The 27,549-nt window shown below is 41.3% G+C and overlaps 1 protein-coding gene across 1 annotated transcript in view; it reads right to left on the minus strand.

Annotated features, from left to right (window-relative positions):
• The window catches only part of hrg (poly(A) polymerase hiiragi), a 165,204-nt gene that overhangs the window by 14,520 nt on the left and 123,135 nt on the right, over positions 1-27,549 (minus strand). Inside the window, exons 11-12 of the mRNA XM_080284885.1 lie at positions 17,255-17,353; positions 5,244-5,290 (exon numbers count right to left, since the gene is read on the minus strand). Of these exons, the coding sequence (XP_080141011.1) occupies positions 5,267-5,290; positions 17,255-17,353 (123 nt within the window). The 3' untranslated portion in view covers positions 5,244-5,266. The remainder of the gene's footprint in view (positions 1-5,243; positions 5,291-17,254; positions 17,354-27,549) is intronic.

The raw sequence follows: 27,549 nt of genomic DNA on the forward strand, positions 1-27,549 counted from the left end.
ATGAACTGAAGATTACCCTGATGGTCCGGACAATCTGCTAATTCGGACAACCCTTCCCCCCATATAGTCCGAATGAGAGAGGTTCTACTGTATATATATATATATATATATATATATATAGTATACGATATATATACATATATATATATATATATATTATACGATATATATACATATATATATATATCTATCTATATATATCTATATATATATATATATATATATATATATATATATATATATAGATAGATAGATATACAGTATACAATGTACAGTAATCCCTGTAATATCCGGACGCCCAATAACCGGACACCCCACTACCCGGACATTTTGGGCCCTGGCATTCTTAACCGAAAATTGCCCCCCCCCCCCAAAAAAAAAAAAAAATCCGACATTTTTTTCAACCATACTTTGAACTTGGCGCACAGCGCCGAACAGCTGTGTTTACGTGCGCCCCTTGCTTCTCCCTCCCCAGTTACCGCCAAACTACCATCCTGACAAGATGCCCATCGCAATGGATGCTGCACATGCTCGTTTTTGTGAATAAACTGCAATACCTCATCACTAGACCACATGGGAATTTACAGTGTTGTGCAGTGTTATGAATTCAGAGTGCAAAGATTAAGTACAGAGTGTAAACTGGCGGTTGAAACTGGCAATTGAAACTGGTGTGGCGCAATTAAGAACAGAATGTGCAGTGTTAAACAATTATAACTTGCAGTGCAAAGGATTAAGTGCAGCACAACACTGGATTACTGTACGTGCTTCAAGAGCATTTTCACAACTGCCAGAGCCTTAGAGGAGGCAGGTTAACCTTTGTAATGAATGACCATGGACGTGTTGTAAGTACCCTGTACACTGCTAAATATTTTCCATATTCATGCTGGGTAGTAACCATATAACCAAACCATATGTGCTCCCTACGTGTCAACAAGTGGGTTGGTGGAGGGTTAGTGCCCCTCCCCGTAGAACAAATAACTCAAAGTCAAATGGCCACCCCTTATGGGATTATGGCATCTGGCAATAGATAGATAGATAAATAGACTTCTGATTCCTCATTCTCTGGTTCCTTTTCATTTATTTCATGCTTTCTGTCTTTTATTTGTGTGAATAGGGTCTTAAATAGGTGCTATGCATGTCTGGTAGGGAGTTATGTAGATGGTTTTCTGAGTTAGGCTGGGTTAGGGTCCATAAGTACCAGTCCAGGAGGCAAGGACCCACTATCCAGACAGATCCACTTTCCGGATATGCCTTTGGCTGTATTACATCGGACAATGGGAAGATTACTGTGTGTGTGTGTGTGTATATATATATATATATATAGTACATCACCAGATTCCATGGGGTTAAAAAGAGTGAAGAGATGAAAACTTCTCTTACCATTATTTCTCTACAAACATCTCATTATCATGAAAGATCATGCAAGCACATCTTTACTCTGATACTGTAATTTGCTACTGGCATCAGGCAACTTTGTGACACCTGAAAATTTCAAAAATATCTTGAACTAAACAATGTAAGATATAAATCTTTTCAGTAATACCACTTCATTCATGATACTTTGCTGGAAATGCATACTTTTCTCATGGGCTATTTTTTAATATTAAACCTGAAAAAGCAAAGTCAAACACCATTTACGTACCAACCCATACTGACACTAGTTTGAGAAATCAATATGGTATACCATAGATTGACAAATAATGAAAAAATCAATCAGTAATTAAAACTACATGATTATAACAAGGTTTTCCTCCCAAAACTGAAACTCAAAACTGACACTACTGACAAATCTGTGTATGAATGTTTCTGCCAGACAGTGCAGCTGTTATAATGAACCAACAGGAGCCAAAACACAAATATATACATACTGCATAACCATCAACATCTTCCATTTAGTCCACCATTTTACTTAAAAAGAGATTGTAACATAACATACTCAAATAAAATAAAATATATACTAAACCTACTTTATGATACATGGTAAACATTTAAATTATAAAGAACACTAACCACAGTGATTTAACTGTAGACTCATTCAGTACAGTGTATGAAGGAATGCACTGAAATAATCTATATTAAAGCTTGAGTTCACAACCTCTTAATAATTCAACCAACACCACAGACCACCTCTGCCACCCTTGTACTGAACTACCCATCACCACGTGAAATTCTACGCTCATGCCTTAGCACAAAGCCCCTTCTCACAGCATGCCACAGACCTGTCTTGCCAGGACCAAGGGAGGAGGTCTCACTACTGCCCTTGAGAAGGACATGCGTGAGTTGGTGGTGCCCTGCGAGGGTTGGTTGTGGTGATGATTGTTGGAATGGTTGTGGTGGCTGCTGTGCTGAGGGGAGGGACAGCAGGGATCATGGTGGCCTGATGTAGTACTAGGGTGTCGGGCTGAAGGACTGGGATGGTGTGGTGAGGGGTTGTGTTGTGGTGTTGGACTGGGGTGTCGGGCCGAAGGACTGGGATGGTGTGGTGAGGGGTTGTGTTGTGGTGTTGGACTGGGGTGTCGGGCTGAAGGACTGGGATGTCGTGGTGTTGGACTGGGGTGGTGTGGTGTAGAACTTGGATGTCTTGGTGATGGGCTGGATCGTCGAGATGATGAATTTGAATAGTGAAGTAATGGACTGTGATGGTAAGTTGCTGATTTATGGTGATGTGGATGAACAACAGAGTGATGAGCTGGACTGGGACACCGTGGCTTCGGAGAAGGCTGGGAAGACAGACACCGGGATGGACTGGGATGCCTGGAGGAGCTAAGAGAGTGAGCAGGGAAGGAGCAGGGGTGGTCTGATGGACATGAGGAGTGAGCAGCAGAGAAAGTGAAAGGGTGGGGCGATAAATGTGGTGTGTGCATGAGGTGATTATGTGGCTGTGGGATGTGATACTGACTGGGAGGAGGAGGGGCTGGGTGTAGGTATGGTCCCGGAATACTATCATTATGGTGGTGGGGGTAACTGCTATGGTATGAAGGGACACTGGTGGAGCCTGGAGGTGGTCCCCCCAGCGGAACAGGTGTGGAGGAGTCTCTGGGATCATGGGAGGGGTGGAGGTGTGGGGGAGAGGGGAGATGGACAGGCCCATGAGGAGTGGAACAAACTGATTCCTGCTGCACTGAAAAATGAGGTGAATGGGGGTGTTCTTGGGTGAATGATGGATGGTCTGAGTGATGTACAAATGGTGGATGATGATGATGATGATCTGGAAGTATGGTTCCATGGTGGGCATTAATTACACAAGGAATGTAGGCTAAAGGAGGTGGAAATTGGTGCTGAGGCTGGGGATATGAAGATATCTGGGGAATATGCAAATGAACAGTCTGGAGAGATGCTGGAGTGCCATGAGATGGGTAGTGCGGGGCTGGGATATGGAGGGTGTGTCCAGTGGGAGGAGGGGGATGATGCAGATCACTGAATGGAGTAATAGGTGGGTGGTCCAATGGAAAATAATGGCCAGGAGTTAAGGATGGGGATAAGGAGGTGGAGACAGGGGTGACAACCATCTTGCACAGTGTCCTCATTTCTTTACCACCACCATCACCATCACAACCGTCAACAGCTTTGCAGTCATGATGTAGCTGAAGCAAGATTTGGTGATAGCAACAGAACCACTAAGCCAAACATGCTGTCACATCAGCTTCAGTGCTACATACAGTCAAAGTATACAATTAAAAGAACAATAACAAAGATGCCATTCACTCTGCAGGAAATGCATGATGAGTGACTTGCAAAAAACAGCTGTAAAGTAAGAATATGAAAAATATTATGTGAACATGCACGTGCTTTTTAACTGGATGGTTACACTGCTTGGCTTGGTGTCAAGCATTATGGAAGAACATGACATTTGATGAACAGTCTTGTTCTCCATGCACGATGAGTGACTTGCAAAAAACAGCTGTAAAGTAAGAATATGAAAAATATGTTGTGAACATGCACATGCTTTTTAACTGAATGGTTACACTGCTTGGCTTGGTGTCACTCATTATGGAAGGACATGACATCTGATGAACAGTCTTGTTCTCCATTGCTGTAGGTGGTAACATTCAAGCTTAAAACAAGAGATCTAGTCTGATACTATACAAAATGATCCATGCTACTAAAAACAAATGTATATTTTCTGGATCTACACATAACTAAAGAAATAACATGAATTACAGAACATCCAGCAAACACAATAAAGAAATGTGTGACACATCCAGGCAATGTACTATACTACTACCATCATGAATAGTTGGTAAGATATGGTAGCATCTACCTGTTGAAAACAAGCAGGCATGGGTAAGAAGCATTATTATGTAAACAATCTCATTTCACTGCACTTCACAAAGGATAATTAAGCGAAGTTTGTGGAACAGCAGATCCTTTCAATCAACAAGCATCAGTGAATATGAAATATGAACAATAAAGATAATAAACTGAAAGATGGAAGTATATTATGGTTACTGGTTTGCAGCACTTGATGCAGCTGATGGAGTGTAAGTATCAAGCTACATCCTATGGTTATAATAGTGTATGAAAGTAACGTCTATGTACTATATTTCTGTGTTTGTTTTTTATATTGTACACTAAAATTGACAGTGGGAAGTGGTGAATATTGTATCTCCCTACATTCATTCTTTTTTTTAAACAAATGCAATATTTTGTACCCCAAAACATTCAAATGGATTACCATACTCAAAACAACAAAGGAAAAGTTAAAAATTAAACTTAATGTGTCACAACACCGTGATCTAATTTTCGATAACCTATGTGCACCTGAGTAACTAAGTATGGTGATGATGACAGAAAGTATTGTTTTGTCAGAATGGCAGAAGACATAAACTGAAAAACAGGGTCAACCAAGGTGTAAGGAGATATAAACCAAATGTAATTTAAGTAATACACATGCCTTCTCCTGAAAGGTATATTATTAAACAATGACAGACTGTATTATCTTCTCTCATACAGACCTGCTGTCATGAGAATGTACGTGAGATGGTTCTGGCTTTACAGAATAGTTCACTTTCAGTATGTTTGTAATCAAAGTCCATGACTTAATTCGGTGATATGTAAGGCATGGCACATGGCTTGTCTCCAAACTTATAGTAAAATTAAGACTCTGATATAAAACACCACTTCGTAATATATTACAAACAAGCAACAACATGGAAAAAAGGAGGCATCGTGCAACAAGCATACAGGCGACTCTGAAAAAAGCAGCAAGCTTAAGGGAAACACATAGAGATGATTCAACTTACAGGTACTTCCCTCCATGTTACCCTCAGCTGGACAGAGGCAAGGATTGCTGCAAGAACACAAAATTCTTTAGTCATCTGGAAAATATGTGTGTATAATGCTAGATCTGAATTAGGATATGGAAAATATTACAACTACATTAACTAAATATGTAACTGGAGCAGGACAGGAGCACCATAACCCTGTGAGCATCACACACTCTGCATTATGCATCTGGATTTTTCCATATGAGAGTCACTGTAGAATTGAATTTTCCCCTCCAAAAGAAAGTGGTAGTCAGAAGTAGCTCTTTCCAATGCTGGCAAAATATGCATAAAGAAGGGGTGTCTATTTAGGACAATGTATGTAAAAACAGATGTACTGTAGTGGCTACATTTGTGTATTCCAGTCTCTATATTATCTGCATGAACTGACATGTTGTGAAAGTAACTGAGCATATGAAAGGATGAACTTTAAGCGTCCACTTAAAATGCCTGCCAGGGCTTAAGTTTAAACCCTTGACTCACAGCACATGTAGAGCTGAAGACAAACACACTACCACACCATGGTTCCATATCACATACACTGATACGGAAAAAAAAAAAAAAACTAATTTATGGTGTAAAAAGAAAAAGAAAAGTACAGAGTATTCCTCCACTGTAATGAAATTCAAGCAGTTTAATACTCTAAAGTATGGATACTGTATTCTGAAAAATTATAGCAGTATGGATGTTACGGTCATGCAACAATACTATGATGGCTCAAAAGAATAGGTGGCAAAGGATGTCCGAGACAAGGTTAGGGAAATCACATGGGGTATAAAATGATGACACATGAATGTGAATTGTTTGACAGCTAAAATACTTTTATGACACTTAAACCCTGATAACTTATGTGCTACTTTAGTACATATTTCATCACATGAAGAAAATGACACTCTACAATTCCTGATGGAACAAGCAATAATATCAAAAATATTTGATTACAGAACTATGGAATGTTTTCCAGTGCATGCACATAAGTGGCCAGATGGCTTGTGATCAGTGTTAGCTTACACAGTGCAATGGCCAGAAGCCAAAGCCTCCCAATAATTCCAAGGCAACTGACGACTTCATTTTGGTGAATATACATTTTTTACTTAAGCAGTTCAATTTTAGGCAACCAGATTTTTTTGTTCTTTTAACAGTGACACTGGATAGCAATTTCATGGTTGGAAAAGTGTTTGTGTCTATATCACCTTTCTCACATTATCATTCGCTGCATCAAGCCATCTTCTCAGCTCTTCCATGCCTCCAGCTATCTTCAGTTTCACTAACATATACCACTAATTTTTTACCATCGTAGTAATACCGTCTGCTTCACAGTATACTTGCCATATCATTTAAGTACTATTATGATCAAATGCTCACCAAAATTTTATAATGGATGTGGCAACCAAAGGTGTTATATGAAATATTTTATGTAACAGCAACATGAAGTTCACAACTAGAGCATCTGCGAAGGAAGGATGCTGTACCCTCAGAAGTTTGGGAAATGAGAAATAAAGAAAGTAGGACATAATGCTGGCAAGGGATAGTCCATGAACAAGGGAATGTCAGTGAACTTTTGTTCATGACAGTACATACTCTTCCACTCCTTGATCAAATAAAACTTGATTACTTCACTTCTCTCTTGTAAGCCACTACTTCATATCCTATTTGATCCTATCTAAATAACAAACATACTGCATAATTTGCAACAGACTTTCATTTCTTTAGCTTTTGGCTGGTGTTTGTTGTGGTTTTTAATTTACTGCTGTTGTTGTAGCCCCAGGCTCATCTGGATGTGAACCTGGTAGACTATTTGCTGAGGTTACCCTTCTCCAGCAGCCCACCATCCCCTTTCACAGGATAGGGAGGGAACTGAGAGACATTTGTATAATCAGGCAATACAAACGCCCAGTAATATTGATTCCACGGTGTGGAGGTGTCCCTCTCCAGCACCTGTTTTTTCTTATTCATGCCATACTACTGTGGAAATGTGAAAACTAGAGAAACCTTCCTGAAACTTACTGAATCAAGCCCTTTGTAGCACTTGCCACTTTACCTCCTTGAAAACTGTACTACTGTATCCACTTTTTTTTCTCATCAATCACTCCAATGAAGTATTTACAATCTTCCACCAATTCAAGTGCTTCTCTGTCCATACAGAAACTGCAAGCTATTTTCACAATTATCACTAAACTCAGTCTACAATCTGTTAGACATCAATGTTCAAAAACATTCCAAAGCTCAAAACATTTTCAATGCTAGCATGAAGCACAGCATCTTTTTCTTTTTGTATTCGATTTTGGGAGTACAAGGTCTGTCCAAAAAGAAACAGAACTTTTTGAAGAGCACACCAACTAGCCAGCCTAGCATGATTGCGACAGGAGTGCTGTGAAGTGGCAACTTTGAGTTTTGGCCTAACACTAGCTGCATCACACCACGTCACTTAATTACGGTACACGTGCTTCAGTGAACACATGTTTAGTGCACTTGGTGAATTTTCTATCTCTTCTATTGTCTGAAATTAGTGACCTCCCAGGGTGGATTTCACTTTAGGGGAAAAAAAAACAGAAAAAGGTCCACAGGGGCCAAATCCAGAGTAAGGCAGCTGGGGGAATATAGTCATCTCATGCTTTGCCAAAAAGTCACAGATAAGGAACGAGTGACGCGTGAGCAGATGCACTGTCATGTGCAGATTCCACGTGCTGTTTGTCCATGCGTCAGGCTTCTTCCTTTGCACTGCCTCCCTAAAAAGCTTTAGGATGTCTAAGTAAAATTCTTTACTTATCGTCTGACCATGTGGAACAAACTCATGATTTAAAAAAAAAAAAAAAAAAAAAAAAAAAAAAAAAAAAAAAACTCCTTCACAGTTGAGTTACTCTGACATACTTTTTGGTCAAGGTGATGATGTTCCAACCCACTGCAATGACTGTCATTCTGTTTTGACATCACAGCTATGCACCCACGTTTCACCACCTGTTATGACATTTTTCCCAATCTGAAACAAACTTTCGTGCAAATGCACTGTTCTTCAAGATCCTTCATTGTTCAACTTGCAACACATTGCCAAGTGCACTAAACGCACGTTCATTCACGTGCACATACATCGATTATTAAGTGACGTGACATGATAAGACTAGTGTTAGACTAAAGCTCAAAGTCACCGGTACACAGCAGTCCCATCGTGATTATCCTATGCTGGCTAGTTGGTGCGCCATACCCTAGAACAGTATACATATGTTTGGATATAAGGGGTAGGTACAGACCCAAAAAAAAAAAAAAAAAAAAAAAAAAAAAAAAAAAAAAAAGTGTTTCATTTATCCTTGACCATTCTACAACTTTTTTGGGCATAGCTTCTATCTGATAATGAAAATAAAATTAACATTCTATGTATTGTAAATTTTTAATATATCATCATCATCATCTGGACCTCCTTTCCCACCCTACGGCAGGGTGAGGAGTAGCAATGTCCAGACAGCCCAAATTTGCCCAATCCTAGAGGCCATGCTCCAATTCTCTCACCATTCAAGCCCCTGGAATCCTGGCTCTATCTGATATGCCAAAACCATTCACCACGTACTGTAGCTTCACGTAAATGTGTCCAATATGGCATATTTTCAAAATAAACTTATCAAAAAAATGAAAGTTTTTGTTTGCATGGACCCCACACGAAAAGAAATAACACAATGATGCTCGCACTGCTGTCTGAGCTTGAGGTATGAAGAGTCTTCAAGATGTAGAGAGGATCGCCTAAATGGTGTAGCCACATCTGCAAGATCCTCAAGTACACATGGGTTTCACAGACCCAACCGCAACTTTAGTGCATTATATACCGGAACAGAGGGAAAGCTGGAAATCCACACATCCACCCTTAGCATGGGTACCAAAACCTAGGAAGCTGTTGAGATGGACGAGGGTCCCTGGCATCTAGAAGTTGCTAAACTAAAACATGGAGAAAAAAATTCTGGGTTTCACAGACCCAGGGGTACTGTTCTAAGGTTGAAAAGTTCGGTATCCCTTTGGACTGACCTAGCATGCAATTCTCATATGCACAACAGATAACTTCACACACAATTACCAAACCAAACTATCTAAACAACGACTTATTTTTGGCCAATGTAACGATGTAATAGTATTACCAAGGGTATATTCATGACCAACCATGGTTGGTGTGGCACTCATCATCCACTCACTCAATGGAAGTGCTCTCTCTCTCTCTCTCTCATGACAAGCCAAGGTTTCCTATAACCAAGGAAACAATTTACTATGCTGGGTGGTAACCATACAACCAAAAGATGTCTGGTGGTCTACTAGGTTTAGGTACTCCAACCAAATGAAGCCAGTGTAGGTTTCCATCTGAGGGACGGTTGGGGTTTATTGCTCACACACTGCCTCCCTGAGGCGAGTGAGGCTGGTCACCCTTTCGTTAAATGTCAAGACTGAGTGGCCTACCCTGGGTCCCTACACTCCTGATGAGGTAATAAAGGACTGGATTACGAATATGTATTCATGACATGTTAGTGAGTCTTTTGGACAATCAATTTTCAAGTGAAATTCATATCCCCTTACAGTTCTCTGCCCCAGCCTGGGATCAATCCCACAAATTTAAAGTTGATAATCCAATTCTTTACCATTTAATTACAATATTCCTGTCACTATTTATTGCTTTTCTTTCTGTTACAGGTGGCTTTACATTGAGTGACAAGCCAAATGGTTTCCTGTAAGCCAAGAAATCATTTACAACGCTGGGTGGTAACCATATAACCAAACCATACGTGCTCCCTATGTGTCAAGTGGGTTGGTGGAGGGTTAGTGCCCCTCCCTGTAAAACAAATAACTCAGAGTCAAATGGCCACCCCGTACGGGATTATGGCGTCTGGCGATAGATAGATAGATAGATAATGTAAATAACTCTTCACAACATGCAGTAGCTCTCCTTCTATGCCATAATAACCTTATGATTAGGCTTTTAAATAATCCTTCTCTCTATTCACTTTATCCTTCCAACAGATGCCCTATTATCTGTTTTACCCACTTTATCTCCTGTTCACATAATCTACAACACTGAAATGCCTAATCCCACAACACAACAGTTTTACACTCACCTAGGCCACAATAAATCTGCATTGTATGATAAACCATAATCACATCCCTTTCTATTCTACAATTAAAATTCCTTTCATCCCAGTTCTCTATATAATTTTTATACAAGTTCATTGCACTCTCTTACTTACATTTTACTCTTTCTCCTTAAATGGTATCCCATCATCACATCCTGGCTTTCCTATCTATCTATTGCCAGACGCCTCAATCCCTTATGGGGTAGCCACAAACAAATCGCCTCCATGTCACCCTGTCCCCCGCCATTTCACTGCCCTGCTCCCAACTCACACCCTCCTCTCTCATATACTTCTCCACCTCATCCCTCCATCTCATCCTCGGCCTCCCCCTCCCTCTCTCCCCCTCCATCTCACTCACATACACTCTCCTCGTCAGTCTCTCATCCTCCATCCTCTCCACAAGGCCAAACCACCTCAGTGTGTTCCTCCTAACGCTTCCTATCACATCCACATCCACACCACAACACTCCTTCATATCCTCATTTGTCAGCCTGTCTCTCCATGTGACTCCACAGGCTCCTCTTTAATAACTCATTTCCACTGCTCTCACTCTTGACTTGTGTCCTTTCAACAATGTCCTGGCTTTCCATTTTTTTTTTTCTTTCAGGGCATTTTTCATTTCAGACATACATTTAGCAACCTAATTCTTCCTACTCTGTAACCATCCATACCTACTTGTGTTAATCACTGGTCTGTTCTTGCCATTCCCATTCATCAATTTGGCTAAAGAAACTCCCTGTCTCTTATTTCTGCTACATGGGAATTGGAATCCCCAGCAGGTATCTCTACCGACAAATGATGGCTTTTTTCTTTAATGCAAAGGTTACTCTCTACAAAACATGCATGAGAGGTGTTACACTATATGGTCAGTAGACTTGGTTGGTAAAAGAAGACGATAAGGCACACTGGAATAATGAAATGAGAATGTTAAGATGGGTGCATAAGGCATTATTGAATGATAAGTGGGAAATGTGTGCTACAACAGAAACTTGGCATAAGTGATGTGAACAGGTAGGCTATGATGGTTTGGACATGTTGAGGCACAGGTGAGGTAACTGGCTGAGGAGGGTCACATCTATGAATATGGGGGAAAGAATGTTCAGAAGCAGATCAAGGAAGACTTGGGATGAAGTCCTGCATGGCAACCTTCAGGATATTGGTTTGAGAAGGGAAATGGTTCAAGATCATGACACATGAAAAGTTGCCATCTACTGAAAGACCTACACATGTAAGCATGGCCCCTGGTATTTATTGTAATGCCACTGGGAAACTGGCCAGTACCAGATAAAGGTTGGGTTAAAAATGGGGTACAGCTCTACCATCATGTACTCCTCCATACCAGCTTCATCTGTTCAGTTCTATTTTATATCAGTTTTCTTTACTTCTAAACAATCTTGTCTTACGACCTCAAACAGATTAATCATCAACACTATCGAGCATTTTTTTTTCATGTCACTACTTCTTATCTTAAGACATGTACATCCAAAAGGTTGATCATCAACACTATAAAGCACTCCCCCCCCCCCCACTAATCTGCCTGCACTGTTTGTCAGTGCATGGGTTCATCACCATTCCATCTCAGCCAGTGGTTCTTAAACTGAGTAGTTATCCAAAATTGGGGAATTTGTCAAACCACTTTAAAAAAATCTATATGCTGGTAAAAGAGATAATCAAACTGGCAACTTTCTCATATCAGTTTAAAAATTTATTCAGGACTATCTTTTAAATGAAATAAACCAAATTTTGTGATACAAATATTTTTATTTTACTTTACCACTAATTTTTTTCATGATATGTAAGTCTGTAATACATGCATATTATTTACTGGCAATGGCCACCAAGCACATTCATCCAAGAATTTGGATCAAACTAAAGGATCATGAACCACTGACCAAAGAACACTCATATTACCATTGATCAATCAGCTTTTTCAATCCAAATGCTACACAATTATGGTAACTTCCGGCCACTCAATGCAGCTCACATAACCTTCCCAACAAACTGTTCCGCTGGTTTTTGGCACTGACATCATATATTCACGCCGTACCAATGTCACATATCCATACAAGATTTCTGACACTGTAGGCACTAACTCTCTTCCAACCAATGAGGAATGAAAATATTTATATAATGGGAAGCATCACATAATATGAATTTTGATTTAACCAAGCAATTTATGAACAGAAAAAGTCTTCCACAACTCTGAAGAGTTCTATGCAGAGTTAATTACTTTCCAAATATGAACAAGTACAGCACTGAATAAAAAAAAAAAAAAAAGTGTGTGTGTGTGTGTGTGTGCATACATGCGTGCGTGTGTGCGTGTGTGTGTGAGCACGCACGTGCGGAGAGAGAGAGAGAGAGAGAGACTGGCCACTCTGCCTTAAAATACACTGGCCAGGAGTGGCTTGTTTCACTTGCAATGCATGCCATACTAACAACCGGATTTCTGTCTGATGATATCTGGCTTCCCTCAGGGCTTGCTTCTAATGAATGCTTTGTTTGAACATAACTCATCCACCCACTAGCTGAGCTACAGAGTAGTATTGCAGATTTCACTCCTAGCAGGAACCCTTAGATATTGCTTCCAACTGTATTTGATGTTATTTTGTGCACTCTATATTAGATATGGGTTCAACCAATCTAACTACTGTAATAAGGAAAAGGCTCATGTTCTCCCCTGTAAGCAGATCATCCCTACCAAAGGAACTGCACAACAATCTGGATGGTCTGAACAGTCGGTGAGGAGCGTACCCTTGGCCTCCAACCATATGTTATCCCAGCAAAAAAAAAACCTCGTCCAAGATGAAAAACGCAAGACAACGAAGGCTACAGACAATCACTTCAGGCATGAGGTGCTTAAAACTCCTAATATTATGGCTGCATATCCCAAAGCTAATCATCTTAGAGACATGGTGTCTCCATCTGCACCATCAAACAGCAGCTGCTGAAGGACCTGAGCTTGCCATCATGCTTGCCACCCAAGAATCCACTTCTGACCACACAAATGTGCCAGAAATGGCTTGACTTTGCATGAAAATACAAAGATTGGACCTCAGATGGCTGGAGAAAGGCAATGTTCTCTAATGAGAGCACCTTCATGTGTGTTAGATGAGTAAGGAGGCCTCACAACATCAGTCACTACAACCCCCACTACATGCAGACGACTGTCAAGCACAGTGATTGCATAATGGTGTGGGGTTGCTTTACCATGGAAGTGGGCAGGAGAGGCCTTTACTTCCGTCCTGAAAACACAATGATGAATGTTGACTGGTATATGCAAGTGCAGGACACCCGTCTCCTGCAGGACTCTGCCCCATGTCACAAGGCAAAATGGAATATGAAATTCCTCTAAGATCATGATGCTTGAAGTGCTGTATTGGCCAAGTAACTCTCTTGATTTGAATCCCATAGAAAATGCATGGCATTATATGAAGGAACAGGCTTTCAACATGCAACACCTTGTCAGTGCCTTGCCCAACAGATGAGGTTCGCAACATAGGGGTCAAGAACAATAAGGAATACTTCCAAAATTTATCAGACTGCAAGACCAAATGCCCCCAGATTGTAATTGAGGTCAAGGGCAACATGACTGAATAATATGACGCATATATGCTGCAAAAGTTTTGTCTGTAACATTAATATATTCCTTGGAGTGTGATTTTTGTTTACATTATGCCCTATGCAGTCAGTTTCTTTCATAGAGTCAGTAAACAAGATCTGTCCAAAACGAACCCTAAACTTTTAAATAACGAACCAACTACCCAGCCTGGCATGATTACACAGATATAGCTGTGTAATGGTGACTCTGAGCTTTGGTCTAACACTAGATGCATCATGCCACGCCATTTAGTCATCAAGCCACTTGCGTTTGAGTGAACGTGTGTCTAGTGCACTTGGCAAATTTTCTTATCTCTTCTATCATCTGAAATCAGTGGTGACCTATCAAAGTGGATTTCAATTCTGGAAAAAAAAAAAAAAAAAAAAAAAAAAAAAAAAATCTGCAGGGGCCAAATCCAGAGAGCAGGGTGGCTGGAGGACGATAATGATCCTGTGCTTCGCCAAAATGTCAAGGATAAGGAGCAATGCCTGAGCAGGTGCATGGTTGTGGTGCAGCACCCAGGTTCTGTTTGTCCATGCCTCTGGCCTCTTCCTTTGCAACGTCTCCCTCAAATGCCTCAGAACATCCAAATAAAACTCTTTAGTGGCTGTCTGACCACGTGGAACAAACTCACGATAAACAACGCCCTTCCAGCAAAAAAAGACGATCAACATCACATTTGAACTACTCTGATGTTTTTTTTTTTTTTTTCCCCCGTGATGATGTTCCAACTCACTGGAGCAACTGCCTTTTTGTTTTGACATCATACCCATAAACCCATATTTGATGACCTGTTATGACATTTTTTTCAGAAAGTTTTCATCAGCATTCAAACAATCAAACTGTTCCTGACTGACTATGACACAGTTCTTTCTTTGCTCATCTGTCAGCAGATGTGTCACAAACTTTGTGGCAACATGATGCATCTTCAGTTTTTCAGCTAAAATGTGTGGCACAAACTTTTGCAGCTGCCTGGAAACTGCATGGACAGTCAGGCATTTATTTTCACACATCACGGCATGTACTTTCTTAATATGATCATCATCTCGTGACGTGGAAGGCCATCCACATTTCGGACCATCTTCAGTGCAAGTTCTTCCCAGTCTGTACCACTGGAACCACTTGTGTGACTTTGCAAACAGGTCAAATAATATTCCCAATAAGTCTGTTGCAACATCTGAAAAGTTTCCATAAAAGTTTTCCCAATTTGAAACAGAATTCTATGAAAACATTGTTCTTCATGATCCTTCACTGTTCACCTTGCAACAAATCACCAAGTGCACTAAATGCACATTCACTCAATCGCAGGTACAGTATCTTGATGACTATGTGATGTGGCATGATGCGGCTAGTGTTAAACTAAAGATCAAAGTTGTCGCTACACAGCATTCCCGTCATGATCGCGCTACACCAGCTAGTTTATTGTTTAGAAAGTTTGCATATAAAGAAATGCTATGCATGAAAGGAGGTGGCATCTTAAAGTTACTACCACTGGCTAACTGTTGCTTTAAATTTCATGACAAATTTGAAAGATGCATTGGAACAAAAAACTTATTAATCAAAGTAGCCTCTCAACATCTAAGTGCACATACAGCTGTCACAATCGGAAAAAATAATCCATGTGATGCCACAACCAGACTCCATGCTTATGATTTGAAATATTCTTTGATTTGCTTAACAAGGGGCTTCATTCACAAAGAAATCTTGTTACTCTTTGTCCTTTTTTAAATATCAGTTCAATTAAGTCCTTGAGGTAGCAGTCTCAAATTTGGCACTTGTGTTTTACCTTAAACTGGCTAAAAGCTCTCACTGAATGATCCTAAAGCCAGTTCTTACCAGCTAAAATTTCACTGTAATTCAATATCCATCCATCCATCCATCATCCAACCCAGGTCGCCCCAGCGTATGAACCAGGGGCTAGACAATCTGGTCCTGACACTTCAGATGAGAGTGACCAGCCTCATCCCTGAGTGGCCTTACATGAGCAATAACCCCAACCACCCCTTGGATAAAAACCTACACAGGCTCCATCCGACTGGAGCACCTGAATTACCCACTAAACCACCAGGCGCCATAATTTGGTTATATGGTTACCAGCCAGCGTAGTAAATGGTTTCCTGGTGTACAGGAAACGATATGGCTTGTCACTCAGTGTAGTTACCTGTTCAATATCCAATGTCAACTATAACCAACTGACCGGATGAACATACAGGGTAGTTCATATATTGTGAAGAATATTATGCAGGACAGATAAAATGTACTAATAATGTTTAACTGAGCCATCCCTGCAACAAAAGAAAGTGGGTTCTGTAATGCATAGACTACCCTGTACAGTACTCTATCATTATTCCAAAAATATTTGTACAATAAGAAAGGGTACACAATGGCCTATAGATTGACGCTGGAAATCCATTACCAATAAGAGGGACAGAATACGAAAGGGAGCCAGGTCATGAATCTCCGACTCTGAACACCATGCGTATAAATAGGGTGTGTCGAGAAGTATTTCACTTAACTTATCTACCATCTTACTATGTGTAAATACTTTCAAATGTTAGTGTCCTTGCTTGTAATCCTTACTCTAAAAGCAAAGGGATAACAATATAAATGAGAAAGCTTCCTCGCCTCTAGTCAGTCAAAAATATGATAAAATATCATGACAACAAAATGCTGTGATAACACAGTAAAGCAAAATATAAATAATGATTTACTAAAGAAAATACAAAATAACAATAAGAATACCTGAAGTATGAAGAAAATATAATTGTCCAATATTTTTCTGCTCACACTGCCATATATCATGACTGATACACCACACTGTGTGAATACATTATTAATTTCAAACAAATACTTCCCATCACCAAGAACGAGTAATGACACAGTAAAAACTCTGATCTAATTGAAAGTGGGACAACTGTCAAGATAAAAAGTAAGAACAGATTTACTTACTGTTGTCACTTAGTACACAGACCAAAGCTTTAGATACTTTACTGAAACCTCTAAAATTTTATAACATGACTCAATAAAAGAAAAGCTTTAATATAGTTCTCTCCCCTTTAAAGTTTATGCATTGTTCCTGATAAGGAAACTTGACCCTTACGGAGGAACCTGGTCCCTTTACTGTTCTGGTACAAAAACTGGAGCATCTCAAAGAAGAGAATGAAAGTGTGATGTCTAAAAGTCAAGGGTAACAACAAGAGTCATTTACGACTTTGTGTATCCATCTTTATTGCCTTAGCTCTCCTAAAACCCTTAGTCCCCATGGCCTTCCGAAAGTGTCGTGTCTCTACCTGGTTGCCATTGATCTCTGCGGTGAGGGAAGGTACGGATGTGCTGGTGGTGTACGCCTCGTCCATGGAGATGTTAGAGTCATCACCGTTTAGGCTGGCCTGGGAAAAACAAATAAAATTACCAGTACAGTATACCAGAGATGTTATGTCACTAAACTGTTCTCCTAACTTCACACATCAAGTGCAACTTGTAAAGAAATAATTTACTGCAGCCAGCATCTCTCAATACAGTACCTTGCACTACACTATGTGTTCAGACTCCTCTATAATTCTCCCCATTCCCCTCCCTCCATCACATCTCTTCTTCCACAGCATGAAAGCCGCATAAGTATTATTAGTCTTTGCAGTATGTTACTTTGCTAATATCCTTGATGTAGGCTAAAGATTTTACGTACCACATACCATACACTGCCATCCCCTTTTAAACTTAACCTACTCTCACAAAGCCCAATTCCCTTAAGGCTTTACACTCTACAAGTATTGTATTAAACACAGTTACTAAACACTGTTCCTGATAAAGGCAAAATGAACTCTTGTTGATTTTTACACCCTTCCTTACTTCCTGCCCAAGGACAGGAGATGCACCACCAATTTTCTCTAATTTTCCCAAGTTTATCTCACAATCAAGATCATACATACATTACTATCCTGATCTTTACTCCCACCTAAGAATAGGGAAGGATAATGCACAAGGAACAAGGAAAGAATAAACATGTAAGAACACATGTTAACACTATACCAGGCCAACCTTGCGAAACTTTTCTATCCCGTTCCCGGGCCGAGGGTGAATTTCCAACAAAATACATGTGCATGTCTGGCGTGTTCACCAAATTGTTGTGCCACATATTTGGGCCATGAAAAATTATTTTTAAAAATGACGTGCCGTCGCGTCATCGGTCCAGAATTGGTTGGTCAACAAATGACGCATCGGCGTCATCAGACCATTATAGTGTTAAGACTGGTTTAACAAAAACAGTTCCTAACAGTTAAACCAGTATTCATTATAAATTCTGTACTGTACAATAACAAAGCTAAATTTAGTTATATAATCTTGCAACCTCCAGTCAAGATCAAATAAAAATGAACTGGCATGCCTTCACCATCGCACTCTGAAGAAAATGAAGAATACGATGACATGGTAACACGAAAATATGGGCACTAAAAAGTTAGACATATAATTTTTTGTTCTTCTGTATAAGTTCCAGTTTGTTCCCCATGTCAACAAGTGGGTTGGCGGAAGGTGAATGCCCCTCCACATAAAACAACTAACTCCAAGACAGATGGCCACACCTTATGGGATTATGGCATTTGGTTATAGACAGATAGAAATTCAGCTTACCCAGTTTCTGGTCATTTTTTGTGCATGCTATGGCCATTTTATGAAAAGTCGTCTGGCAACACTGATGACTGTTCCTGATGTCAGTGTGTGTCCAAACATCAGGGCGAGTGGACTGTTCCACAGACACTGGCAGCATACACACCTTCATTCTAGTCTTTTTGACTTTTTAAAAATACACGTAAATGTTGTACTGTATCTGAGACTGCGTTTATCATAACCCAATACAGGTATCTGAAAATTATATTGACTGGTGATGTCTTTTAAACACAACTATTAGTGAAAACCAGGTTATACAGTAATGTAAAAAGTTGATGGAAGGATGAACTAGTACAGTTAACAGACTTACAAGGAAATACCATACAAACTTCAGCTTCTTTACTAAAAAAAGGAAAAAATATATATATATATATATATATATATATATATATTAGTGGTAGGTGGTGGCGACCATCATCCACTCACTTGATGTAGTGCTGCCTGCTTCTTCCTTAGCCTTTATCATTCTTTTTCTGTGCCTGCCCTCCTCTCTTCATATTTCTCCCATCTTTCCTGTCACTTCTTATTGCTTTTCTTTCCATTACAGGTGGCTTTACATTGAGTAACAAGCCAAATGGTTTCCTGTAAGCCAAGAAACCATTTACAACGCTGGGTGGTAACCATATAACCAAACCATACATGCTCCATATGTGTCAACAAGTGGGTTGGTGGAGGGTTAGTGCCCCTCCCTGTAAAACAAATAACTGAGAGTCAAGTGGCCACCCCTTGCGGGATTATGGAGTCTGGCGATAGATAGATATACAGTATATAGATATATATATCTATATCTATATATACAGTATATATATATATATATATATATATATATATATGAATTAAGTGTACTGAATTTTACTGTTCTATAATTTTTTTCCCCTATTTTTAAATTTAGGAACAATTTAGGGGATTTTAAGTGGGGTGTTTTGGCTATATGCAATTTTTGGCTTTCTGCGAAGCCTTGGGAACATAACCCTCACATAAGTTAGGACAAAACTGTATCACGATTTGAGATACTTCACTCTTAACCATTCATTACCTTCCCCATCCCTTTGCCTCATAGCACTATCTATCTATATATTATATATACTGTACTGTATATGGTGTATACATATAGTAAAAGCTCGATTAACCGCAGTCCGGGTGTTCTAGGTAGTCAAGAATGAACTCAATGTACTCCTGGAGTCCGCTCAGTTTGGAGATGACTGGAGTAGTGGTGCGCTAAGAGTAGTTGTACCGGCAACTGAAGATGCGATCTCGATATCAGACATGATCTGATACCCAGGATCATCCTCGTTGTCATCCAACCACCCACGCACTTCGTCCACATCAACGTCATCGCCAGACGAACGAAGACGTGCATGGAAGTCATCCACGTCAAAATCCAGAAAGTCGTGCACCACATCGGCTCCGAGAACCAGACGAGATCAACCACTTTCCACAGTCTTGACAGAAACTTCATTCCATGTACTGGCCCAGTTGTAGATGGCTGACCTGATGTTGTACCAGTGAAGGTTTTCCAAAGTCCGTTGGCCTCGCGTGTCCTGTCCCTCCCTACGCTCGTCCTTATCCTTGAGAACAACCATCACCTCGTCCAGGAACTTCCAACGGTACAGCCTCTTCGTTGCCACGATCATTCCTTGATCCATTGGTTGGACGAGAGCAGTCGTATTAGGTGGCAAAAACAAGCACCTAATGCGGCCATTCTCAGCCACCAACTCCTTGTCGGACAGATGCACAGGTGCATTGTCCTGAAGTAGGAGGGCCTTTATCTGGTCGTGTGGGATTCCCAGTGTCTTCGTCTGATAATGGATGACCTCCTTGACGAAGTGCTGGTGAAACCAATCTTTGAAGATCTTGGATATGAACAAAGCCTTCACAGAATGGTACCACATGACAGGAAGGACGTCAATCACCCCACGAAGGAATCGGGATCGCTTTGCATGGCCAACAATAACAGGCTTGAGCCAGTGCATCCCATTAGCATTGATGTAACACAAAGCAGAAATCTGTTGCTTTGAGGGCTTATGGCCAGGTACATGCTTCTCTGTCTCCTCTGCTAGAGTGGTCATTGGAGGCAAGTGATAGAACAGACCAGTTTCATCAGCGTTGTAGACTTGATCGAGAGTGAGGCCCTCCCTGTCGATCAAGTCCTTCACCTTCTGCCGTAACTCCTCTACTCCCTCCTTGTTGGTGTCCAAAGTTTCGCCACGGGCCTTACGGTTGGTAAGGCCATGTCATAACTTGAAAGCGAGGAGCCAACCCTCGGATGCCTTGAAGTCTGGGGTGTCGCATAACCTTGCAAACTTCTCGGCGACAGCCTTCAGCTTTGTACCATGCACCAGCACACCAGCAGAACATTGTTGTTGATACCAAATCAGCATGAAGTGGTCGACTTCTGCAAACCTGGGAGTGTACATAACCTTCCTCTCCATGTTGCATTTGGACTTCAATGCGAAGTCAGCTGTGTAGTGGGTGAGCTTGTCCAGGGATTTCTTAAAATTAAACAAGGTAGAGTGGGCCAGGTTGAATTCATGGAGGATGCGTGACGTCGATCATCCCGCGTTCACCTTCGCCAATATCTCCCTCTCCTTCTCCAGAGTCAGAGCCACTCACTTCCTCTTGTCGGGCAGCGAGGCCATCATCACACACACGAGGAAAAGGCAACAGAGAAAAAACAAAGCCTGCAGCACGTAAGGCACCACCACAAAAGCGAGCACATTACCTTAACCTGTCCTATCACTCCAGTACGGCCTGTGGACCCTCCAGGGAAACGTCGTCTGTGGCATTTTGGAGCCGCGGACTGGGAGGCCCTCAGGCAGTACTTCTTTGATTTTCCCTGGAATGATTATTGCTTCCATGGCCGTGAGCCATCTGAGTGTGCCTTGCGCATTACGGAGGTTATTCTCTCGGGCATGGAAGCATACATTCCTTTCTCATATCCTTTGACTAACGCAAGAAAGCCTTGGGTTTAATCACGCTTGTTCTAATGCTGTCCGCAACAAGGAGAAGGCCTACAAAAGGTATCGGAGCCAACCCACCCCTGAAGCACATCATCTTTACGTTTCTGCCCGGAATCGTGCTAAGTCTGTTCTTCGCTCTACTAAAAATAATTTCATCCATACTAAATGCTCTCAACTCTCCAACTCGAATTCTTCCCGCTCCTTCTGGCACCTTGCCAAAAATCTTTCTAACAACTTTACCTCATCATCCTTCCCTCCTCTTTTCTACTCTGATGGTTCTGTAGCTATTTCTTCTACTGATAAAGCAGATCTCTTCGCACAGACCTTCTCCTCCAATTCCACCTTAGACGATTCCGGTGCTGTTCCTCGATCACTTCCCCCCTCTGACTTCCTCATGGCTGACATTAAAATTTCTTCAGATGATGTATTTTCTGCCATCACTGGCCTCAGTACTAACAAGGCATATGGGCCTGATGGGGTCCCTCCTGTTGTTCTCAAGAACTGTGTTTCTGTGCTTACACCCTGCCTTGGCAAACTCTTTCGCCTTTGTCTGTCAACTTGTACCTTTCCTTCTTGCTGGAAGTTTGCTCTCATTCAGCCAGTCCCAGAGAAGGGTGACCACTCCCAACCCTCCAACTATCGTCCAATTGCTTTAACATCCTGTATTTCAAAAGTTTTCGAGTCAATTCTTAATAGAAAAATTTTAAGGCATCTTTCCTATCACAACCTTCTTTCCGATCGTCAGTATGGGTTCCGTCAGGGACGCTCCACTGGCGATCTTCTCACCTACCTTTCAGACTCCTGGTCATCCTCCTTTCCGGACTTTGGCGAAAGCTTTGCCATTGCACTTGACATCTCAAAGGCTTTCGATCGAGTCTGGCATAAATCTTTAATTTCCAAACTGCCCTCCTACGGTTTCTATCCTTCTATCTGTGCCTTCATCGCTAGCTTCCTTTCGGGTCGTTCTATAGCCGCTGTTGTAGACGGCCATCATTCTTCTCCTAGATCTATCAACAGTGGTGTTCCTCAGGGCTCTGTCCTATCACCAACTCTCTTCCTTTTATTCATCAATGATCTTCTAAGCTGTACATCTAACCCTATCCACTCATACGCTGATGACTCCACCCTTCACCTTTCCATTCGGTTCCCGCAACGCCCATCTCAACAGTTACTTCAAGAAACAAGGGATGAGGCTATGGCACACCTAATGTCTGACTTGGCTCGTATCTCTGACTGGGGTAAAAATAATATGGTTGTCTTTAATGCATCTAAGACTCAGTTCTTACACCTATCAACCCGACAAAATTTTCCACAGGTATACCCATTAATGTTTAATAATATTCATCTTAATCCTGCAACATCCTTGAACATGCTTGGGGTTTCATTTACTCGAGACTTATATTGGAAAGATCATATTACATCTCTTGTAAAATCTGCTTCCAAGAGATTGGGTGTGCTAAGCCGTCTCCGCTCTTTCTTTACCCCTGCACAATTGTTGACTCTATACAGGGGTTTTATCTGCCCCTGTGTGGAGTACAACTCTCATGTGAGGGGAGGCTCCCCACATACAGCTCTTCTCAATAGGGTGGAGTCAAAGGCTTTTCGTCTCATTAACTCTCCTCCTCTTACTGACTCCCTTCAACCTCTGTCTCTTCGCCGCACTGTTGCATCTTTATCTCTTTTCTATCGCTACTTTAATGGTCGCTGCTCCTCTGAACTGTCTGCTTGCATTCCTCCACCTCTACGACGGGCGCGTAGCACCCGTCTGGCAGCAAACTCTCATCCCTTTTCTGTCCAACTCTCTAATGCAAGAGTTAACCGTTACTCCCAGTCTTTCATTTATGCAACAGGTCAGCTCTGGAACTGTCTCCCTCTATCTGTATTTCCTGCTGCCTATGATCTCCAGTCTTTCAAGCGCAGTGTGTCCAGGCATCTCCAAATGATCGGATCTTGAATTTGGCTCTCTATTGTATTTTATTTTTCTCTTGGAGGGAACTGTTACTGCGGGCTCATGGCCTTTGGTTCCTTCTTCCTAGCATTAAAAAAAAAAAAAAACATGGGCAGCCATGGTGACGAGTGTGCACTCACGACGATGGATGGGCAGGAAATGGGGAGGAGGCAGCATCACCCTGACAGACATCGGCAGAACTACGCAGCAAAACACAGCTGGTCCGCGCCGTATACCAAGTTCAAATTACGGGTGAAAAAAAAATTGGATTATTTTTATTTTTATTTTTTAAGTCTTTTGACCATTTTTGGCTTCTGATGGCCTGGGCCAAAAATATCCGGACACTGGGGAGTCCAGATACTGGGCGTACAGATATCAGGAGGATTACTATATATACTGTATATATATATATGTATATATACTGTATGTATTTATATATATATATATATATATATATATATTAATATATATATATATATATTGTGTGTGTATGTATGCGCCAACGCAAGATCGTGCTAGAAGAGTGAGAGAAGAGTTCTGGACAAATGTAGAAGTGTGCATGGAAAAGTTTGGAAGGAATGAGAGAGTGTTTTTGATTGGTGATATGAATGGTAAAGTTGGGAATGTGAAGGTGGATGGAATAGTTGGTGAGTGGGGTGTGCCTGCTGAGATAGATGAGAATGGGAGTGCGTTAGTGGACATTTGTGCTGGGAGGGGGTTGGTGATAGCCAATACCCTCTTCAGGCATAAAATGATCCACAGGTATACATGGCGAGTGATGAGAAGGGTGGGTGGTGAACTGAATGAAAGGAAGGCAATGATTGATTATGTGTGTGTGGATGAAAGGATGCGAAGATGTGTAATGGATGCAAGAGTTTATAGAGGTTGGGGGAGTGGACTTTCTGACCACTACTTGGTGGTGGCCAGAATTAAAATTCAAGTAAGATGGAGGAATAGAAGAAGGGAAAGACGAGAGGAAGGAGTAGTTGCAAGGAGAGTGGAAAGGTTACAAGAGGATGAGAAAAAGGCAGAGTATAAGAGAGAAGTGGAGGAACGACTGGGCAAATATGAATTGGAGCTGATGGGAGACGTGGAAGGTGTGTGTAGGATATTTACAGAAGAAATATGTGCAGCATGTGATGTGGTGTGTGGAAGGAAGAGAAGATGGAGGGGGGTGCAAGGAACAGCGTGGTGGACTGAAGAGGTGAAACAGGCTGTGGCACAAAAGAAGAAAGCATACAATGAATGGATGAGAAATAGGAGCGCGGAAGAAGTTGAGAGGCGGAAGAGAGAGTTATATGTAGAAAGAAAGAGAGAGGTGAAAAGAGTAGTAAGAGAGAGTAAGAAGAGAGTGGATGAGGAATTTGGAAGGAATTTGAGTGTAAAGTGGAGGGACTGTAAGAAAATGTTCTGGAGAGAGGTGAAAAGAGTAAGACAGGGTGGAAGTGAAGTTAGCAGGGGAGTGTAAGATAAAAATGGTAGATTACTAGTGCAGAAGGAAGAAAAAGTGAGCAGATGGAGAGAACACTTTAAGGAACTGTTGAACGTAGAGGATGGAAGTAATGCGAGTATAAGTGGCTGGGGAATGGCTGGGAGAAGGAGGGAGGTGAGAAGACAGGAAGAAATCAGTAGGATAGAAGTTGTGGAAGCAATGAAGAAAGTTAAATCGGGGAAAGCCCCAGGAATTGATGGAGTGTGTGGTGAAACGCTGACGCATGGGGGAGAGATAGTAGTAGAATGGATGTGGAAGATGTGCAGATTGGCCTGGGAGGAAGGTAGAGTCCCGGAGGATTGGAAGTCAGGTATTATCATTCCCTTGTACAAAGGAAAAGGGGAAAAAGAAGTGTGTGGTAATCACAGGGGCATTTGTCTTCTTAGTATAATAGGAAAAGTGTATGGTAGGATACTTATTGACAGAGTTAGAGAAAGAACAGAGAAATTAGTTGGAGAAGAACAGGGAGGCTTTAGGAAAGGAAGAGGTTATGTAGTTCAGATATTCATTCTTAGATCTTTAGTGGAAAAGTTTCTGGAGAAGGGAAAGAAGTTGTATGTGGCTTTCATGGATTTGGAGAAAGCATGACAGGGTGGATAGACAAGGATTGTGGAAAGTGTTAAGAATATATGGAGTAGATGGGAAGTTGTTGAATGCTGTGAAGAGTATGTACGATGGTGCGAAGGCTGCAGTCCGTGTGGATGGTGAACTAAGTGAATTTTTCTCTTTGAAAGTTGGTTTGAAACAGGGATGTGTCATGTCTCCATGGTTGTTCAATCTGTATATGGATGGGGTAATAAAAGAGGTACAAGGTAGGGTAGTGGATGTTGGAGTGGCCCTGGTGAGAGAGGATAGTGTTTGGAAACTCCCTGTACTGTTGTTTGCAGATGATACTGTGTTGTTGAGTGAAGACGAAGGGGAGCTGCAAGGCTTGGTGGATGAGTTGGAGAGAGTGTGTAAGAAACGGAATCTAAAGGTGAATGTAGGGAAGAGTAAAGTGATGGTCTTTGAGAGAGGTGAAGTCAGTGAATGTACAGCGAGATTGGATGGTGAGGAATTGGAAAATGTGAGTACGTTTAAGTACTTGGGTAGTGTGATGAGTAAGGATGAAGGTTTGGAGGGTGAAGTGCTTGAAAGGGTACAGCAGGGAAGAAAGGTTGCTGGTTCTTTGAAAGCAGTGATAAGAAACAGGGAAGTGAGCATGGAAGTGAAAAAGTTACTACATGACAGTATTGTGATACCATCTCTAACGTACGGAAGTGAAGCTTGGATATTGTTGGAAGGACACAAGTCAAGAGTGAGAGCAGTGGAAATAAGTTATTTAAGAGGAGCCTGTAGAGTCACATGGAGAGACAGGTTGACGAATGAGGATATAAAGAAGCGTTGTGGTGTTGATGTGGATGTGATAGGAAGCGTTATGAGGAACACACTGAGGTGGTTTGGCCATGTGGAGAGGATGGAGGGTGAAAGACTGACGAAGAGAATGTATGTGAGTGAGGTGGAGGGGGGAAAAGGGAGGGGGAGGCCGAGGATGAGATGGAGGGATGGGGTGGAGAGGTGTATGAGAGAGGGGGGTGTGAGTTGGGAGCAGGGCAGTGAAATGGCAGGAGACAGGGCGACTTGGAGGCGATTTGTTTGTGGCCACCCCAAACGGGATTGAGGCGTTTAGCAATAGATAGATAGATAGATAGATAGACAGATATATATACATATAAATATGTATATAAATACATACAGTATATATACAAGTAATCCCTCTAATATCTGAACACCCAATATCCGAACATCCCCACTAACCGGACATAATCGTCCCGGGATCCAATATTCCCAAAATGGGCCAAAAACCGCAAAAAATTCGAAAAAAATCTGACTTTTTTCCCTCTCGTAATTTGAAATTGCCGCGTGGCGCCGAACGGCTGTTACACCATGGTCCCTTCACCCCTTCCTTCCTCCCCCTCCCCCCTCCCCTGTCAGGGTTGCCATTTGGTATTTTTCATTACCAAGTGTGGGCCAATTTGGTAATGAAAAATTCGTTTGGTAATGAATCAGAATAATGCATTACCAAATGGATTTTTCACATGTATGAGGATACACAGGATGGAGATGGTGGATTATTTGCTCTCTCTGATTAATCTGGTACCCTACAATGCGTGAAAATAATCAACATGGTGTTAATTATAAGGAGAGTGATTACATGTATTTCAACTTGTATATATAATTAGTGAAGAATAAATGCTAGCTTTACGATTTGGTAATGAAAAGTTAAATTTGGTAATGAAAGTTGAGAAGATTGGTAATGTGGCCGTTGCGATCTGGCAACTCTGTTACCCCGCCATCATCAACAGTCACAGCCAAACTCTGATCGAGAGCAGATGTTTATAGCAGTGCAAGCCCCAGGTGCTTGTTTTTTGTGAATAAACAGTGAATAAACTGCAATACCTCGCCACTAGAACACACGGGAATTTACAGTGTTGTGCAGTGTTAAGAAATTAGAATTTTGAGTGCAGAGGATTAACTGTG

This window comes from Coenobita brevimanus, chromosome 103 (assembly GCF_032717465.1).
Source record: "Coenobita brevimanus isolate Jiangsu-jjx chromosome 103, ASM3271746v2, whole genome shotgun sequence".
Lineage (NCBI taxonomy): Eukaryota > Metazoa > Arthropoda > Malacostraca > Decapoda > Coenobitidae > Coenobita > Coenobita brevimanus.